The following is a 14,970-nucleotide window of genomic DNA, read 5'->3' as shown; positions in this document are numbered from 1 at the left end:
CAGCGCTGCAGAGGCTGTGGACAGCTTCGCAGCCCAGCACTCAACCACTGCGCCACCAGGGGAGGCCCCATCCATGGTTTTTAATGGTCAGGCTGTTGGGTCCTCCTAGCCACCCCTGATCTACCCTTCTGGGCCACTCATCTGGCAAAGACTACTCCCCTCAGCCCCACATCAAACCCTATGTAGTCTTTTCTGCCAGGTTCTCGGGCTTCGTACGTGAGCATGTGAAAAGCAAATAGGAGAAACAGGGGCCCCTCTTTCTCCCTCCCTCCAGGATGCTTTCCTGACTCCGCCGTCCTACACTGTCCACCCATTTCCAAAGAAACCCGGGATACATAAAAACATAACATGATATACAATAGAATGTAATTGCTCACAATAACCAAGGTCCAGCGTGTGTTTCCTATAATGCTGCACCCTGTTTCCATTCTGCAGTGGAGGAAAGTAACGCCCAGGGAGGTCAAGTAACTTGTTCAATCCAACTGGCAATCAGCAGCTGGCAGCTGAGTCCAAGTTCTTAACAATAGACCCCACCAGAGACCACACAGTAGGCATATTTCTTCCCAGACACTCTCCTCGGCGTAGTAAGATCACATTGTTTATATGATTTGTCTTTTTTACTTGTGTTATAGGATGAGATTTCCCCCATTTCATCAAAAATCCTTTGAACACACCATTTTTAAAGGTCCTTACTAGTCACTGTATGATGATATATCATTATTTAATCATGCCTCCCCTATTAAGCATTTAGGCTATTTTCAACATTGTTTTAATTATCACACTGCTGAATATCCAAATATGTCAATCTTTGGGAAAACTGCTTTATATCTTTTGGGGGGGTATGGACAGGGATATCCTGGGTAGTTCATTGAGAGCCTATTTTTCAATATGTGGTCATTCCAGATTGCCTATGTCATATTATTTGGGGGCTGAGGGGATGGGGGCTTATTATCATGGGCCTCCCCGGTGGCGCAGTGGTTGAGCGCTGGGTTGCGAAACTGCCCGCAGCCTCTGCAGTGTCGGTTCTATCCCCGGCTGCCGGCGAGGGTCCCATAGGGTGCGCAGACCTCTCCTGCCGCCCGCTGCTCCCCTCAGCAGTGTACTCCTCAGTCTGCCTGCTCTGCTCTCCCCTCTGGCTCTGGTGAATTCTCTCACCCTCCCGTGCTTCTGACTGTACCCAGTGCTTCTATAAATAAATAAATAAATCTTTAAAAAAATTAAAAAATGTACATCATGCAATAATGAGAATGGTGATAATGCCTAATGATAGGCTCTAAGCCTTTTATGTACCCCCAGCAGGTACTATCCTTACCCTCACTTTACAGATGAAGAAACTGAGGTACAGAGAAGTTAAGGGACTTGTCCAAGGTCGCACAGCGGGCGTGAGAGCCAGGTCAAACCCATGCCATCTGGTCTCCAAGCCCAAATTCTGAAACTTCTACCAAGAAGTCTTTCATCTTTATTGTGGTATGGACCTCTTTGAAGCCTGTGGACTCCTTCTCAGAGTTATTTAAAATCAATAAAATGAAACATGGAGAACATCAAATGAAAGTAATTACACTGGATTGTAATTAAAAATGTTTCAAAAGGCAAAATTGTGAATAAAGGTACCCCTCTATGAATGCAATAAACACAAAATCGAGTGGGGGGTTGAATACTACCACAATGCTGAAGGAGCACTCAGTGCAAATAAATTCTTCGATTCAAGCAACAACTGAAAGTAACAGGAACCGACCAGTGAACTTCTACTGGTGACTACCATGGGTACCCCTAATATCACTCAGGGTCACTGCCTGCATTCATAATGGAAGGCAATGCTCAATTACTACTAAACGTTAGCGGAACTAAAGATGTACTTTCCTCCCCTCCAAGTTCAAGGACCTCTTGAATTCTAGCACATTAAGAACCTCTCTGCTAATTGGCCTTTCCTGCCTCAGAACACCCATCTCCTTTAACCCCGCTCAGAGGCACCTCTCTGTCCCAGCAGGGAATGGACAGCCCAAACGTCAGAACCCTTCTCTGTCCACAAAGTCCCAAGTCAGGATCCAGTCACAGCCCTTATGACGTGGAGAAGCCTTTCAAGCAGATGGTGACCTCTGTGAGGACACAGGCTGCATGGTCATCCCAGCCTCTCTGCGGCTCGGGGCCAGCCTTGGCCCAGGATAGACAATAAACCCACATCTGTGCAACTGACTGGCAGCCAAGGGTGGCCCAAAGCCACAGGCTGCTGATTCACACCTTGGCTGGGGAGGAGGAAATGGTGACGCCACCACACGGGTTTCTAGCTTTCTTTGCCAGTACAGTGGGCAGGGGGGGAGTCCAAGCAATTCTGCTTAATTAAGCAAAATAGAAAATATTATCCTTATGTGCTTAAAGGCACCATTTCCCTTCTAGTCTGGGGTGGGGTGTGGGTGAGTTGACTGAAGCCTATTTATAGTCAACATTAGGCAGGAGAGACATCTGTGATCCTGGGCAAAGTACATCTTTCCAAGCCTCAGTTTCCATATTAGTGAACTGGGCTAATACCTAGGAACAGACATTGATGGTCCTCACTGCCCAGGCTCTGTGCCCTTTTCTCTCAGCAAGAGCACCCTGAGCATCCGAGAACAAAGGTCTCTCCCACTACTTGCAATTCCAGTTGGACTGTCCAGGCCTGGTCAAAGGATGGTCAGGTGACCTGGATGGGGAACTGGGCTCTTGAGGGGCCCAAAGGACCAAGGGATGGGCAGCTGCTTGCCTCTGGCTGTGCCCTGATGCCCTCCTGCTGTATGGTTCCAGCTGTCCAGGTCCTTTCCATGACTGAGTGTGGCACTTTCCCCTTTGTTCTGCTAGAGCCATCTTTCTGATCCATTCTTGGGGGCTTAATTTAGCCAGGGTGGTTTCTCTCACTTGCAACCCAAGAATCCTGACCAACACTCCTCAGCTCACAAAGCTGCTGAATCTCTCCCAAATTTTAGAAATACTACTGGCTTACGGTCCCTCGAATACTACCCCCCTCCCTAACTTCATCTTCCCTGGTCCCACAGAACCCTTCTTGTGGACAGGGGTCTCCCCCAGTCTCTCACGTTAGTCTATGTTCTGTGCACTCCATTTGCCTGGAAAGGCCTTCCTACCACCACCATGCCAGGGGCGTGCCCTTGAATACAGGCTCCTCCTAACTGCAATGGTGACTGCCACCCTGGACACCCCTGCCCCAGAAGCCTGGGGCTTTGACCTTCCTGAGTATGGGATACATGACTTTTTTTTTTAATAGTTAAGTTCTTTTTTTTTTTTTTTTAAGATTTATTTATTTATACAAGCACTGGGTACAGTCAGAAGCGCGGGAGGGTGAGAGAATTCACCAGAGCCGGAGCCGGGAGCAGAGCAGGCAGAAGGACCGAAGTACACTGCTGAGGGGAGCAGCGGGCGGCAGGAAAGGTCTGCGCGCCACGTGGGACCCTCCTCCGGTGGCCGGGGAGCAGCCGGGGATGGAACCGGCGCTGCAGACACTGCGGGCAGTTTCGCAACCCAGCGCTCAACCGCTGCATCACCAGGGAGGCCCGGGACACATGACTTCTATTCACTTGTGGTTCCTGGCCCAGGCAGGAGCCCCCAAATCATCTGGGCCCTACCTATCTGCCAAGCTTCATCTCCATCACTCAAATCTTTCCTGCTTTTTTCAGATAAGCCACATGCCAGAGTTTCCACTTCCCTGCCCTCCTGTTCCCTTTGCCTAAAATCCCTTTACCCATCTCCACTTGGCAATATCCCTCCCATGCTTTGTGATCGGCCTGGGGGTCACCTCCACTGTGCTATCTTCTCTAAGTCCAACTTCCCCAGAACCTAAGGGCACAGCCTCTGGCCACCTCTCAACTTCCAGACTAGTCCAAAATGGCCCTGTCTACCTGTCTCTCTTGGGACACCGAGCTCTCTGAGGTCTGAAATCCTGGTGTGCTGTATATTATCCCTGCCCTTAAAAGTGCCTGGCCTCTGGAAGGACCTAGATTTGTTCATTGAATTCTCAAGAAACACTGTCAATATTACAAAGTAGGAAGGCTCTGTGGTTGTCACTTTTTTTGAAAGCGGTGGTTCTGGCATTTTCTCCAGACATAACCAGTAAAATTTGAATTTCAAATAAACAATGAGTAACTTCTTAGTCTAGGTAGGCCCCAAATATTACGTGTTTATCTGAAATTCAGACTTAACTGGGTACCCTATATTTTCAGTTGCTAACTCTGGCAACCAACCCAGCCCTGGGATGGTCTGCAGATGGGCCTACAAAACGGGCGGTAGTGTCCTGCCTGCTCACTTACCCATGACAGAAGTACCCCTAGTCCCTTCTCTCTTTGCCACTTGGAGAAGGTCTAGGGCTTGCATAGGGGCCAGCAAGTACAGGGAGAGAAAGCCCTATAGTCTGAAGAACTGGGTGGCAGAATGATGGCAAAGCTGGGCTCCTGGGAGGACAGTGTTTCCGAGGAGTGAGCCACACCAGTCCCTGACTCCTGGTCCACTGTGGGAGATGCCGAGCCTCCTGAGTCTATCTTATTGGCTAGTCAGCAGGGACGCCTGCTCCACCTGGAGTCCAGCTGACCCCACTGACAAGGAATCTGGGAAAGAGACCACGAGGCCCAGTGTGTGGGCAGCACCCCAGGCCAGGAAGCTCCCAGGACAAATGTCCCAGCAGCCACCCTTCTCTGGCTTTCTGCACAAAAGCTCATTTATTCTCTTCTCCAAAGTCACCTACTTTCCAGTAGGGGAAGGCTCATGGCCAACAACGAGCGAATGGAAGAACCAGACCGGAACCCATCTCTGACTGCAGAAGCCATGTGCTCACCCCTCTAGTGACGCCAGCTCCTTAATAAGCGCTGTCCTTTCCTTTAGCCAAGGGTGGGGGCCTGCAACTTGCTATGTGCACCCACTGAGCTGATAAAACGCTCACACATGGACTCCCTTCCCATGGCTGCAGCGACCCACAGCTGGCCTTCAGCTCCAATGGGGAGAAGATAACTGAGTCATGCGCACCAAGCCCATTCTCCCTCTTGCAGATGCTTCTCCAAGGAGAGAGCATGCACCCTAGCAATCAGGCAGAGCATGCTAGAAGAGGAGCGTGAGGAATGCTGTGGTCCCACTTGTCCTTCCTTGGCAGTGCCTTCCCAGGTACCTCTGAGTGGGTGCCAAGCAGATACATAAGATAAGCAGGGAAGGGAGGGGGTACATCTCTGACCTGAACAACCTTTCTGGTGCCCCTGTGACCTTGGGCCAGACCATCAAACTCTGGCCCACAATTCTTTCCACCCTGCCTGGCTGCCAGCACTCTGGGAAGGCCTGGCCCTGCTGAGTGAGGAGCATTTTAAATAGAAAAGCATCTGCTCAGGCCTCCCCACACAGTATTTTAAACTCATCTTTTTCCACTGCTTGGGCTTGCAGACTGCAAAGCCACATCTAGAGACCTCCTGCTGGGATGTGAGCCTGGAAAGCGTCCTGGAGGTTGGCGTCCACCTGGGGTGGGGAGGACAGGCCCTCAGAGAGGGTGAGGAATCTCAGGGTGGCAGGATGTGGGGACCTAGCTGGAGCTGCCACAGCTTGGCACTGCTTCTTTATAAAAATGAGCATTTGCTGTTTTTTATTTTTACTAAAAATAGGAATGTGTGTTCGCTGCAGAATATTTGGAAAACAGAAAAAAGCACACATGAGCAAAAAGAAAAAAGTGGCATCTATTTGCTCAGCTACATTTCTGTGCTTACATACACATTTTCACCCTTCATTTGTAATCAGGTGGGAATCAGCCTGAGCACGTTGTTTTGCAATCAGCATTACTAATTAATATTCCCAGGACAGAAGACCCTCTTGATTTGAGCTGTCTTGATGATGTTCTATCCTGTGGATGTAGGACGATTTAGTCTCACAACTGGTGGGTGTTAAGCCTGACCAACTTTTTACAGTTGTAAATGATATCACAAGGCAGGCAGTAGCGTCCTGCCTGTTTGCTTCCCCATGGTGAAAGCACACCTAGTCCCTTCTCCTTTCACCACTTGGAGAAGGCCAAGGACTTCTCCAGAACCACTCCATGTAGGAGCACATGTGCACTCCTACTATAACTCACAGTGCCAAGACCTTAGGACAGGGGAGGCCCACTGACTCTTCACTTTACCGTGTGAAGGTGGATCTCTCATTATCCCCATTTGACAGATGAGTAAACTGAGGAGCAGAGAGGGTAAGTAATTTGTCTAAGTCTCATAGCTGGTAGAATGCAGGGCAGGGATTTGAACCCAGGTTGTCTGTTTTTCTTTCTCTGCTTCCTAGAAGCACAGAAGGGTATACAGATTCAATGACTGAGATAAAGTGACATTTCAATAATCTGAAGATAAGGCAGTCTGCCTCTGTGCTGTCCAGACAACTGCAGCAGCCCATGTGTAAGGGAAGCAGACAATGATTTCTCTGAGTGTGGATGTGCCAGCAGGTGAGGCTCCTGGCATCGTGGGCCATAGGGAACAGGGGGCCCATCACTGCTGGTGAGGTCCAATGTTCTTCAATCAGAAGAAAGCAACAGTCTTTTTCTAAAAATCCGCCTAAGGGGCCTATGTGGTGGGGGGCAGGCCGCTACCTCTGTGTGACACAGATAGGGTGCAGGCCAAGAACCTATGTGGATCCCAGCAACATGGTTCCAGTTGGGGCAGGCACCCCATTAAAAGCTGGAGTGACACGAACGGAAAACACATCGCCTGACCTCAGGGTGGCAGGAAAGAGCCAGAAATTTGGCTGTTATCACTGTTCATGTTGCTTTTCATGACTCCCGTAGAGTGGGACTGCCTTTTACCAGGAACACCAGGCTAGGTCTTATGGGACACAAATCTACCTTCACAATCACCCTCTACTTATAGGTAGGAATGGTAACAATCCCAGTTTACTCAGACCCTCAGCAAGCTTGTCTACCAGGCCAGGAGTGAGGGAAGAGGAGAGGGCTCAAACCCAGTCTCTTCATTCTGAAGGCAACAGTGGGTCTGCAAGGACTGCCCTAGATGCTGGATTTATCCCCCTAGCAGGAAGGAGGAAGTGAGGGGAGAGTAAATTTTATTAAAAGGCACAAGAAGGAAGACATTTTGGGTAAGTTCTCACTTAACATCTTGGGCAGGATTTTGGGAACCTCAACTTATAAGTGAAACATCCTGTGATGAAGCAGATCCTTCAACAACAACATTTCCTTCAAGGTTTTTCTCATCCAAGCTATAAGGAAAGTATGTTACTAGGGGACTGGTGTGCTCATTTTGTAGATGTAGAAACGAAGACTGGGACTGAGAAAGTCACCCAAGGCCACGCAGGACTTGACCCTACATATGTTTGTCTCTGACACACCAAGTTCTTTCCACGAATTCAAGTTCGCGGTTTGCTCCAGAGCACTGAGCTCACCAGCCAGAAGCCTCCTAGAGACTGAAACAAGACAGCAGTAACACCAAATCTGCTCTGCAAAACTCAGCTGCTCGGAACAGTGATGCCTGGGCTCTTGAGTATGGCAGAAGGAGGAACACAGGGTGTGTGGCTCATCACTCCAGGGTTTTCCTGCAACAGATGACTAAAGGGTTGGGGGTGGGCTGTGTGTCATCCATCTAGGCTGAGTAAAGGTAAGATAAAGGATAGAGAAACAGGCACCCAGAAACCTAAGTGAACCCACCTGAGGTCACTTGGCTCATGGGTGGGAATCCCAAGGCTGCCACCTCTCCCAGATACACAAACATCTAGCTCAATTCCCAGGCCACCACTCCTGCTGTGTGACGTCAGGCACATGTCTCCACCTCTCTGAGCCTCCAGTTTCAAGGGTAAAATGGGAATGCTAATGTAACCACCTGAAGGATTAGGATCCTGAGTATAATTAAATCATTCACATTAGAAGACAGCTCAATCCCGAAAAGAGGGCAAAGGATAAAACAGGCAATTCACAGAAGAGGAAACTCAAATGACTGGTAAGATGTAAAAAGATGCTCCACCTCAGTAGTGAGCAGGGAAATGCAAATACACACCACCATGAGATACTATCTTACACCCACTTGACTGGGAAAAACTAAAAAGTCTGACAATTCAGAGTATGAGCAAGAACATGGAGCAAAGGGACCCTCAGACATGGCTCTCGGGAATGTAAATAACAAGGTGTGTTACACAAATCCCCAGAACCAGCAGTCCTACCTCTGGAATATGTGCAAGGAGCAGCTATGCAGTTGTCTTGCTGGCAACATCCTAAAGGCCCTTCTAGGAGCTCAATTCAACAGGGGTATATTCATAAATGGAATATAAAACAGCAGTTAAAATGAATTGGAGTTTTATCAGCAGAGATCTCACATGAGTGATGTTTTTATATAGTTTTAAAACATTCCATACAAGATTTTGGGGGACTGTTAAAAAGTTAAAACATTAAAAGGCGTTTGGGGCTGGGGTGGGAAGGAAACTAATTGTAAACAGGGGCAAGGGGTCTTTGGCGGGGATTAAAGGACATGTTATAAAACTGTATTGTGGGGCCTCCCCGGTGGCACAGCGGTTGAGTGCTGGGTTGTGAAACTGCCGGCAGCCTCTGCAGCGACAGTTCGATCCCCGGCTGTTCCCCGGCCACCGGAGGAGGGTCCCACATGGCGCGCAGACCTCTCCTGCCGCCCGCTGCTCCCCTCAGCAGTGTGCTTCGGTCCTTCTGCCTGCTCTGCTCCCTGCTCTGGCTCTGGTGAATTCTCTCACCCTCCGGCGCTTCTGACTGTACCCAGTGCTTGTATAAACAAACAAATAAATCTTAAAAAAAAACAAAAACCAAAAAAAAAAAAACCAAAAAAAAAACCAAAAAAAAAATGTATTGTGGGCCTCCCCGGTGGCGCAGCGGTTGAGCGCTGGGTTGCGAAGCTGCCCGCGGCCTCTGCAGCGCCGGTTCGATTCCCGGCTGCTCCCCGGCCAGGCTGCTCCCCGGCCACGGGAGGAGGGTCCCACATGGTGCGCAGACCTCTCCTGCCGCCCGCTGCTCCCCTCAGCAGTGTACTTCGGTCCTTCTGCCTGCTCTGCTCCCCGCTCTGGCTCTGGTGAATTCTCTCACCCTCCCGCGCTTCTGACTGTACCCAGTGCATGTATAAACAAAACAAACAAATAAATAAATAAAAACATGCCTCTATTTAAAAAAAAAAAAAAATTGCAAGAAAAAAAAAAAAGTATTGTGATGATGGTTACACAACTGAATACATTTACTAAAATGGTCAGCAAATCATATACTTAACAAGGGGTGAACTTTACGGCACATGTATTACATTTCAATAAAGCTGTTAAAGAAGAAAACATCTACTAGTGTGTTTTTAAAATGTGCATGGGAGGGCCTCTCTGGTGGCACAAAGGGTTAAGACGCAACCTATGAAGCAATCTGCTGCCTCTGCAGCACAAGTTTGATCCCTGGCCATGCAGGGAGCAACCTACATGGTGCAGCAGACCTCTCCTGACTCGTTCACTGCTCCCTTCAGCAGTGTACTTTGGTCAATCTGCCTGTTCTGTTCCCCCACTCTATCTCGGGTGAATCCTCTCACCCCCCACACTTCTGGCCTGTACCCCAGCTCTGGTATACATAAATAAATAAATCTTAAAAAAAAAAAAGTGCATGGGAATGATAAATATCAAATGCATGCTGTTTCTTTGAAGGGTACGTATTAGGAGGGCATAGAAGAGGCTTTGCATATGCGATATCTTATTTCTAAAAAAAAAAGATTTAAATGAATGTGGTAAAATGGAAACATCTGGCAGAGCTGGGTGGTAGATAGGTTTTTTATTATAATACATATCTGTATAATGATTTTATACAGGGTTATTTTTAGGGTTGCTGTGATGACTAATACAAAGGCCTTAATCAGTGCCTGGCCCACAACTGATCAAATATCAGCTATTAGGATTACTGCTGCTCTAACTATTACCACCACCATTTTGTTCCCTTAGTATCCAAAGATCTCAAGAGCAAGCCAGTATCTCCTGGATCCTGCTAACAGAATCGCAGTCCCAAGCCCAAAGCGTTTGCACATCTCTGTCCAGTGCAGGAAATGGAATAATCCAAATAAAACCCCCAGAATCTATAGAGAGCACTTCTTCCTCTCTTCAGCTCTGAGGATAACATAGCTGGAAAGGGTCTCCCCGGGGGTGGGGGAGTCACACATGAGTTCTAACCTTGCTATTCATCCAGAAAGCCCTGGCATAGGCAGAGAAAGGTTGCAGCCTCCGAAGACTTCACTTTCCTACCTCTAACAGAAGGTGGTGGGTCCCTCTCCAAGTTATAATATGGTTGATATTATCACCAATGATAATCTCAATCCACCTTGGGGATTTCAGAAGCTCTGGGGGCTTTTGCCCCTGCATTCTCCAGACTGGCCTGTGGCTCTGTCCCTGGGCCCACAGAGGATATCTGCCCACAGGTGAAGGAGGCTGGGGTAGTACCTGAAAGGCTGCTTCCCTGATCATGGAAAAGATGCCACTGCAGGTAGAACAGGTGGCCCAGCCCTAAAGTTCCAGATGCAATTCTCCAATGACATCTGAAGTACTTGTGACCTGTTCCCTCCAAGGCAACTGAGAGATGAGCTGGTGGTGGTCCAGGTGGGGAGCAGGGTGGGGAGGGTGGTGGAGAATGAGGGGCATGGTGACCAGAACACCCCATAACATGTGCACATTCTAATATACTGGGTGGGCTCAGGGTTTGGGGAAAGAGCCATTTTGCCCCTCCATGGTTGGTTGTCATAATTGGGGATTCCACTAGCATCTAGTGGACAGAGGCCAGAGATGCTGCTAAACATTCTATAATGTGCAGGACAACCCCTCCGCCCAATAAAGAATGATCTGCCCAAATGTCAACAGTTAAATTCTACTTTAGAGGGAAGCAGCAGGGTTTAAAATGTACAGATTATAGATGGTGGAGCTCAGAGTTCAGAGAGGTAAATCAACTGGTCCAAGGTCACACAGCAGATCGTGGCAGAACCAGGAACCGTACAACTCTGTTCATGTTATCCTCCCAGGGTGGCTGGATTTGGTTCAGAAAGGATGATGCCCAATGAGATGAAATCCAGGCCCATGCTAACAGCTGTTTCCATGCCCATTCCTTCCAGAGTGGCAAGGGTGAGTATGGCTTATGAACAGGAATGGGGTGTGGGTGGCTGCCATTCTGGCACTAACTTTACTCGGTACCTATAGATTTCAGTTCAACAGGCTTCAGTTCAAACCACAGTCTTTCTTCATCTGATAAAACCACGTGGCTGGTTACAGGGAGGGGGGCCCCTTGAATCATAAAAGTGACTAAATTATAAAGTACAAAAACAAGTTGTTGGTGAAATCCCTCCTCATGTTCCCAATCAGAGTGACGTGGACACCACGGGGCAGGGAGGCAGGCATGGAAGGTTATGGAACACCAAGTCTCCTCCAGGAAGTGGGAACCTCTATTCTCACATTACAGAAGAGAAAATGCAGGTTCGGAAGGTGACACATGCAGCAAGTGGGAAGCTCAAGATCTGCATCCAAACCAGTGTTGTAACATTTAGAATCAAGTCAAGGGGCTCCCAAATTGGGGGTGGAAAGAGTAACATGCCCCTCAAAGATGCAGAATCACTAGAGTTGGCAGGGAGGCATCTAAGTGAGCAAAGAATGAAAAGTCTCAGATCACAAATGGCAGATTTCTCATTTTTTTAAAGGGACCCTTGCTTAGGAAAAATGAAGGGTGTGGCCTTTGGGAAGGTGTTTGGTTTGGGATACACCACTTCCTGGGCTCCAACAGACTTGGATTTATATCCCTGCTCTGCCCTTGACTGTGACCTCAGGTGCACCGCCTCACCTTCCTGAGCTTTAGTTTTCTCATCTGTCAAATGGATTTAAGAACTTCTTCCTGAAATGCTGTGATGGGAGAGAAAGGAGAGAGCACTTGGACGATGATGCCCAGGTTAGACAGCGGTGTCCAGCCTGGTTCTGCCAGCTCACAGGTCTGGTAGGAGAGAGCCTGGGGAATTTCACACTTCCTCCCATTGCCATGTTGATGAAAACTGTCTTCATAGCAAAGAGGCTACTCAGGTTCACCCTCAACAGGCTCAAACAAGAAGCCAAGATTTGGCAGCATTTGAAACAGTTGGCAGAAAAAAGGGGGGGAAGAAAAAAAGACAATTTAGCTCAGCCCTGGAATCAAGGGAAACTTCACTCTATTTAAAGATGCCACAGGTCCAGGAAATAGCTTCCCACCTCCTGGCAAAGGGCTGAATAACTGGCTGCCCAGCCAATAACAATACAGACTCACACAGCACACCCTTTTTCTCTGAGTGCAGACTGGATGCCCAGCTATCTCCTTTCAGAATTTTAGAGGTTACTCATGGAGGGCATAGAGATCTGCTTTAGAAGAATGTGGCTCTTGTGAAAAAAGATCCAAAGATGACTTTTGCAGGGAGGCCAAGGAGCCGAATTTAGCCAGCCAACGCCCTTTGCTATTCATTGTTCTGCACTTCTTTGTTAGGATTTTCTCCCTCCCTCTTGCTCTTTTTTCCCTTCCTGGTTAACTTCTCCCGCAGCAGCTCACAGCTGCCACTGCCCCCTTCTCACCACCAGAGACACCATAGCCCCTTCCCTGGTAGCCAGGCCTCCCCAAGGCCTCACCTGGGCCCAGCCTCCCACCGCCCCAATATCTCTCCACCAGAACCTCTGAGGTGGTCCTAGGGCCCCTGGAACCTGCAGATTTGGCGCCCAAGCTGCTGCGGAAACCACTCCCCACCGACGGGTCCCTTGGCGCCCCAACACCTTCCAGAGGCCCGAAAGCCTGAAAGCGCCTCCCCATTCTATAGCTTGCAGCCTTGCTGAGCCTCAGCCTTCCCATCTTTGACGCTACTGGCCCATTTCTCAAGTCCTCGCCAACTGGAAACCAGATCACTAGTTTACAGAGAGAGACACCTGGAGAAAACTTCGGTACATTCTGACGCAGAAGTTACTGGGGTGAGGGGGAGCAGGGGCTATTTTAACCCTTTTAAGGGGCAGGGGCGATTTTTAACCCTTTCAAGGCACAGGTATACTCAAAGCATCGGTGCTGGGAGAGCTCCCCTAACGCTCAGGCCGGTTTCTCCAGGAGGACGAGGCGGAGCTCGGCGATCCCTCCAGGGGGCTACCTGTGGCTGGGCACCGAGGCCGAGCGCCCTGGACGGCAGGGCAGGACCGGACGGGGCGGGCGGCCTGCGGGCGCTGCTTTCCCTCCCTCCTCCTGTCCCTGTCACCCACACCGGCTGGGGACAGGCTTGTCCACGGATGGGCAGGACGAGAGTGGGGGGCAGCAGCGGCCGCGAGGACTGGAGGAGGAGCAGAGGGGGCCGGGAGGGGGGAGGGGAGAGGGGAGGAGCCGGGAGACCCGCGCCGCGCAGCAGCCAGGCCGAGGGCCGAGAGGAGGGGGTGGGGGCAGCGAGCGCCGAGGGCAGAAGTTTTCCGAGCCTGGGGGCTGCGGGTCGCCCCCGGCCGGGCCCGGCGCGAGGGGGCGTGGGCCGCGCGCACTCACATAATGCTTGTTGGGCACCCGCCGCTTCTGCACGTCCAGCACCTTCACCTCCACGATGCTGCGCCGCGGCGGCATGGCCGCTCCTCCGCGGGGCCGAGCGCGGGTCCGGGGGGCGCGCCGCGCGGGCCGGCAGCCGGGGACACAGCGGATCCGGAGCCCGGGCCGAGCACGAGCCGTCAGCGCCGCCGCCCTTCGCTCCGCGCGCCCTCCAGCCCGGCCCGCGCCGCCGCCCGCCCCCGGCCCGCCCCCCGCGCCGCCGCCCCGCCCCGGCCCGCCCCTGGCCCGCCCCCCGCGTCTCCGCCCCGCCCCCGGCCCGCCCCCCGCCCCGCCGCCCCGCCCCCGCCCCGCCCGCCGCCGCCCCGCTCCCGCCCCCGCGCGGAACCCGCTGGCCACGTCCGGCCTCCGCCGCCGAGGGCCTTTGTCCCCGCGCGCAGCCGTCGCGGCCCAGGCAACGGTGGGCGCTGATTGACCCGCTGCTTCGTTCCCGCTCCCACTCGCTCAGTGAGCGGCGGTTTGAGGCCCACGTTTGAGGTCTGGGCTCCAGAGTTGCAAAGCTGGCTTTGTGGCTTGTCCACTGTAGGGGCAGGAATGGACACAGTGCAGGTTTTCTAATATCCAGCAGGCCGGGTAAAGGAGGAGGAATCGGAGTCCTCAGTGGCTTTTGCAAGTTTTTTTATTTTGATTACCAGGTACACGGCAGGCAGGGGTGCTGGGGGGCCGGGAGGCTGGCAGGCCTCCCAGCCCCCAGCAGGGCTTCACTCTGGGCTCTCCGGCCTTCTCTCAGATTCTGCTTCTACTGCTACTGCTTCTCGTCTCTGCTTCTGCTGGCGTCCCCGGGACACTGCCCTTAAAAGTTCAGTTTCAGACCAGGTGAATCCCATCTACCTATGCCCACACCCTACTCCAGGTGCCCGCCATCAGGCATGCATTCAGAACCGCAAGGATCCATCATCTGTCCTGATGGCAGGAGGGCAGAAAAGCCTGACATTTTCCTTACCCTACATCCACTCTGTGACCTTGGGCGAGTTGCTCAACCTCTCTGGGCTTGCTTGCTTATAAGGTGGACCGAATGCTGCTGTTGCCCAACCAGAGTTGTCTGTCCTCAAAAGTCAGTGCATGTGAAGCCGTTGGCAACGTCTGGTCACAACAGAAATGTTGGCCTTGTAAACCCAGCCCCAAGATATGGGGACTCAGTGGTCAGTGGTTTCTTCTCTTGGACTTGCAGTCTGACTTGGAGAAGGGGAGCCAACCGCAACTACACCCTAAGTGCAATGCTAGCAGTAACATAGGATGATAGGGAGGTGGTGGCTGAGAGGGGAGGCAGGTGTTTGTTGTCAATGTAATTGATTTACTCCTTGCCAGCACAGTGTCTTCTGCTTTTTGAAAATGTTCTCTTTATATCTTTGTGGCAACTCTGGAGGAAAAATTGGTTGATCCATTTTACATAGGCAGTGACTGAGAGCAATCTCCAGAACTGGTGGAGG

The 14,970-nt window shown here is 51.0% G+C and overlaps 1 protein-coding gene across 2 annotated transcripts in view; it reads right to left on the bottom strand.

Annotated features, from left to right (window-relative positions):
- SH3PXD2B (SH3 and PX domains 2B) overlaps positions 1 to 13,561 on the bottom strand; it is a gene marked incomplete at both ends in the record, with an annotated part of 107,530 nt that extends 93,969 nt beyond the window's left edge. For both annotated transcript variants that reach the window (XM_084244127.1, XM_084244126.1), the window contains one exon: positions 13,487 to 13,561. In XM_084244127.1, coding sequence (XP_084100253.1) covers positions 13,487 to 13,561 — 75 coding nt within the window. The remainder of the gene's footprint in view (positions 1 to 13,486) is intronic.
- Positions 13,562 to 14,970: the final 1,409 nt, after the last annotated feature.

This window comes from Talpa europaea, assembly GCF_964194135.1.
Source record: "Talpa europaea genome assembly, chromosome: 9".
Taxonomy (NCBI): domain Eukaryota; kingdom Metazoa; phylum Chordata; class Mammalia; order Eulipotyphla; family Talpidae; genus Talpa; species Talpa europaea.
The sequence above is the reverse complement of the archived record's forward strand: the minus strand, read 5'-3'. Positions and strand labels throughout refer to the sequence as shown.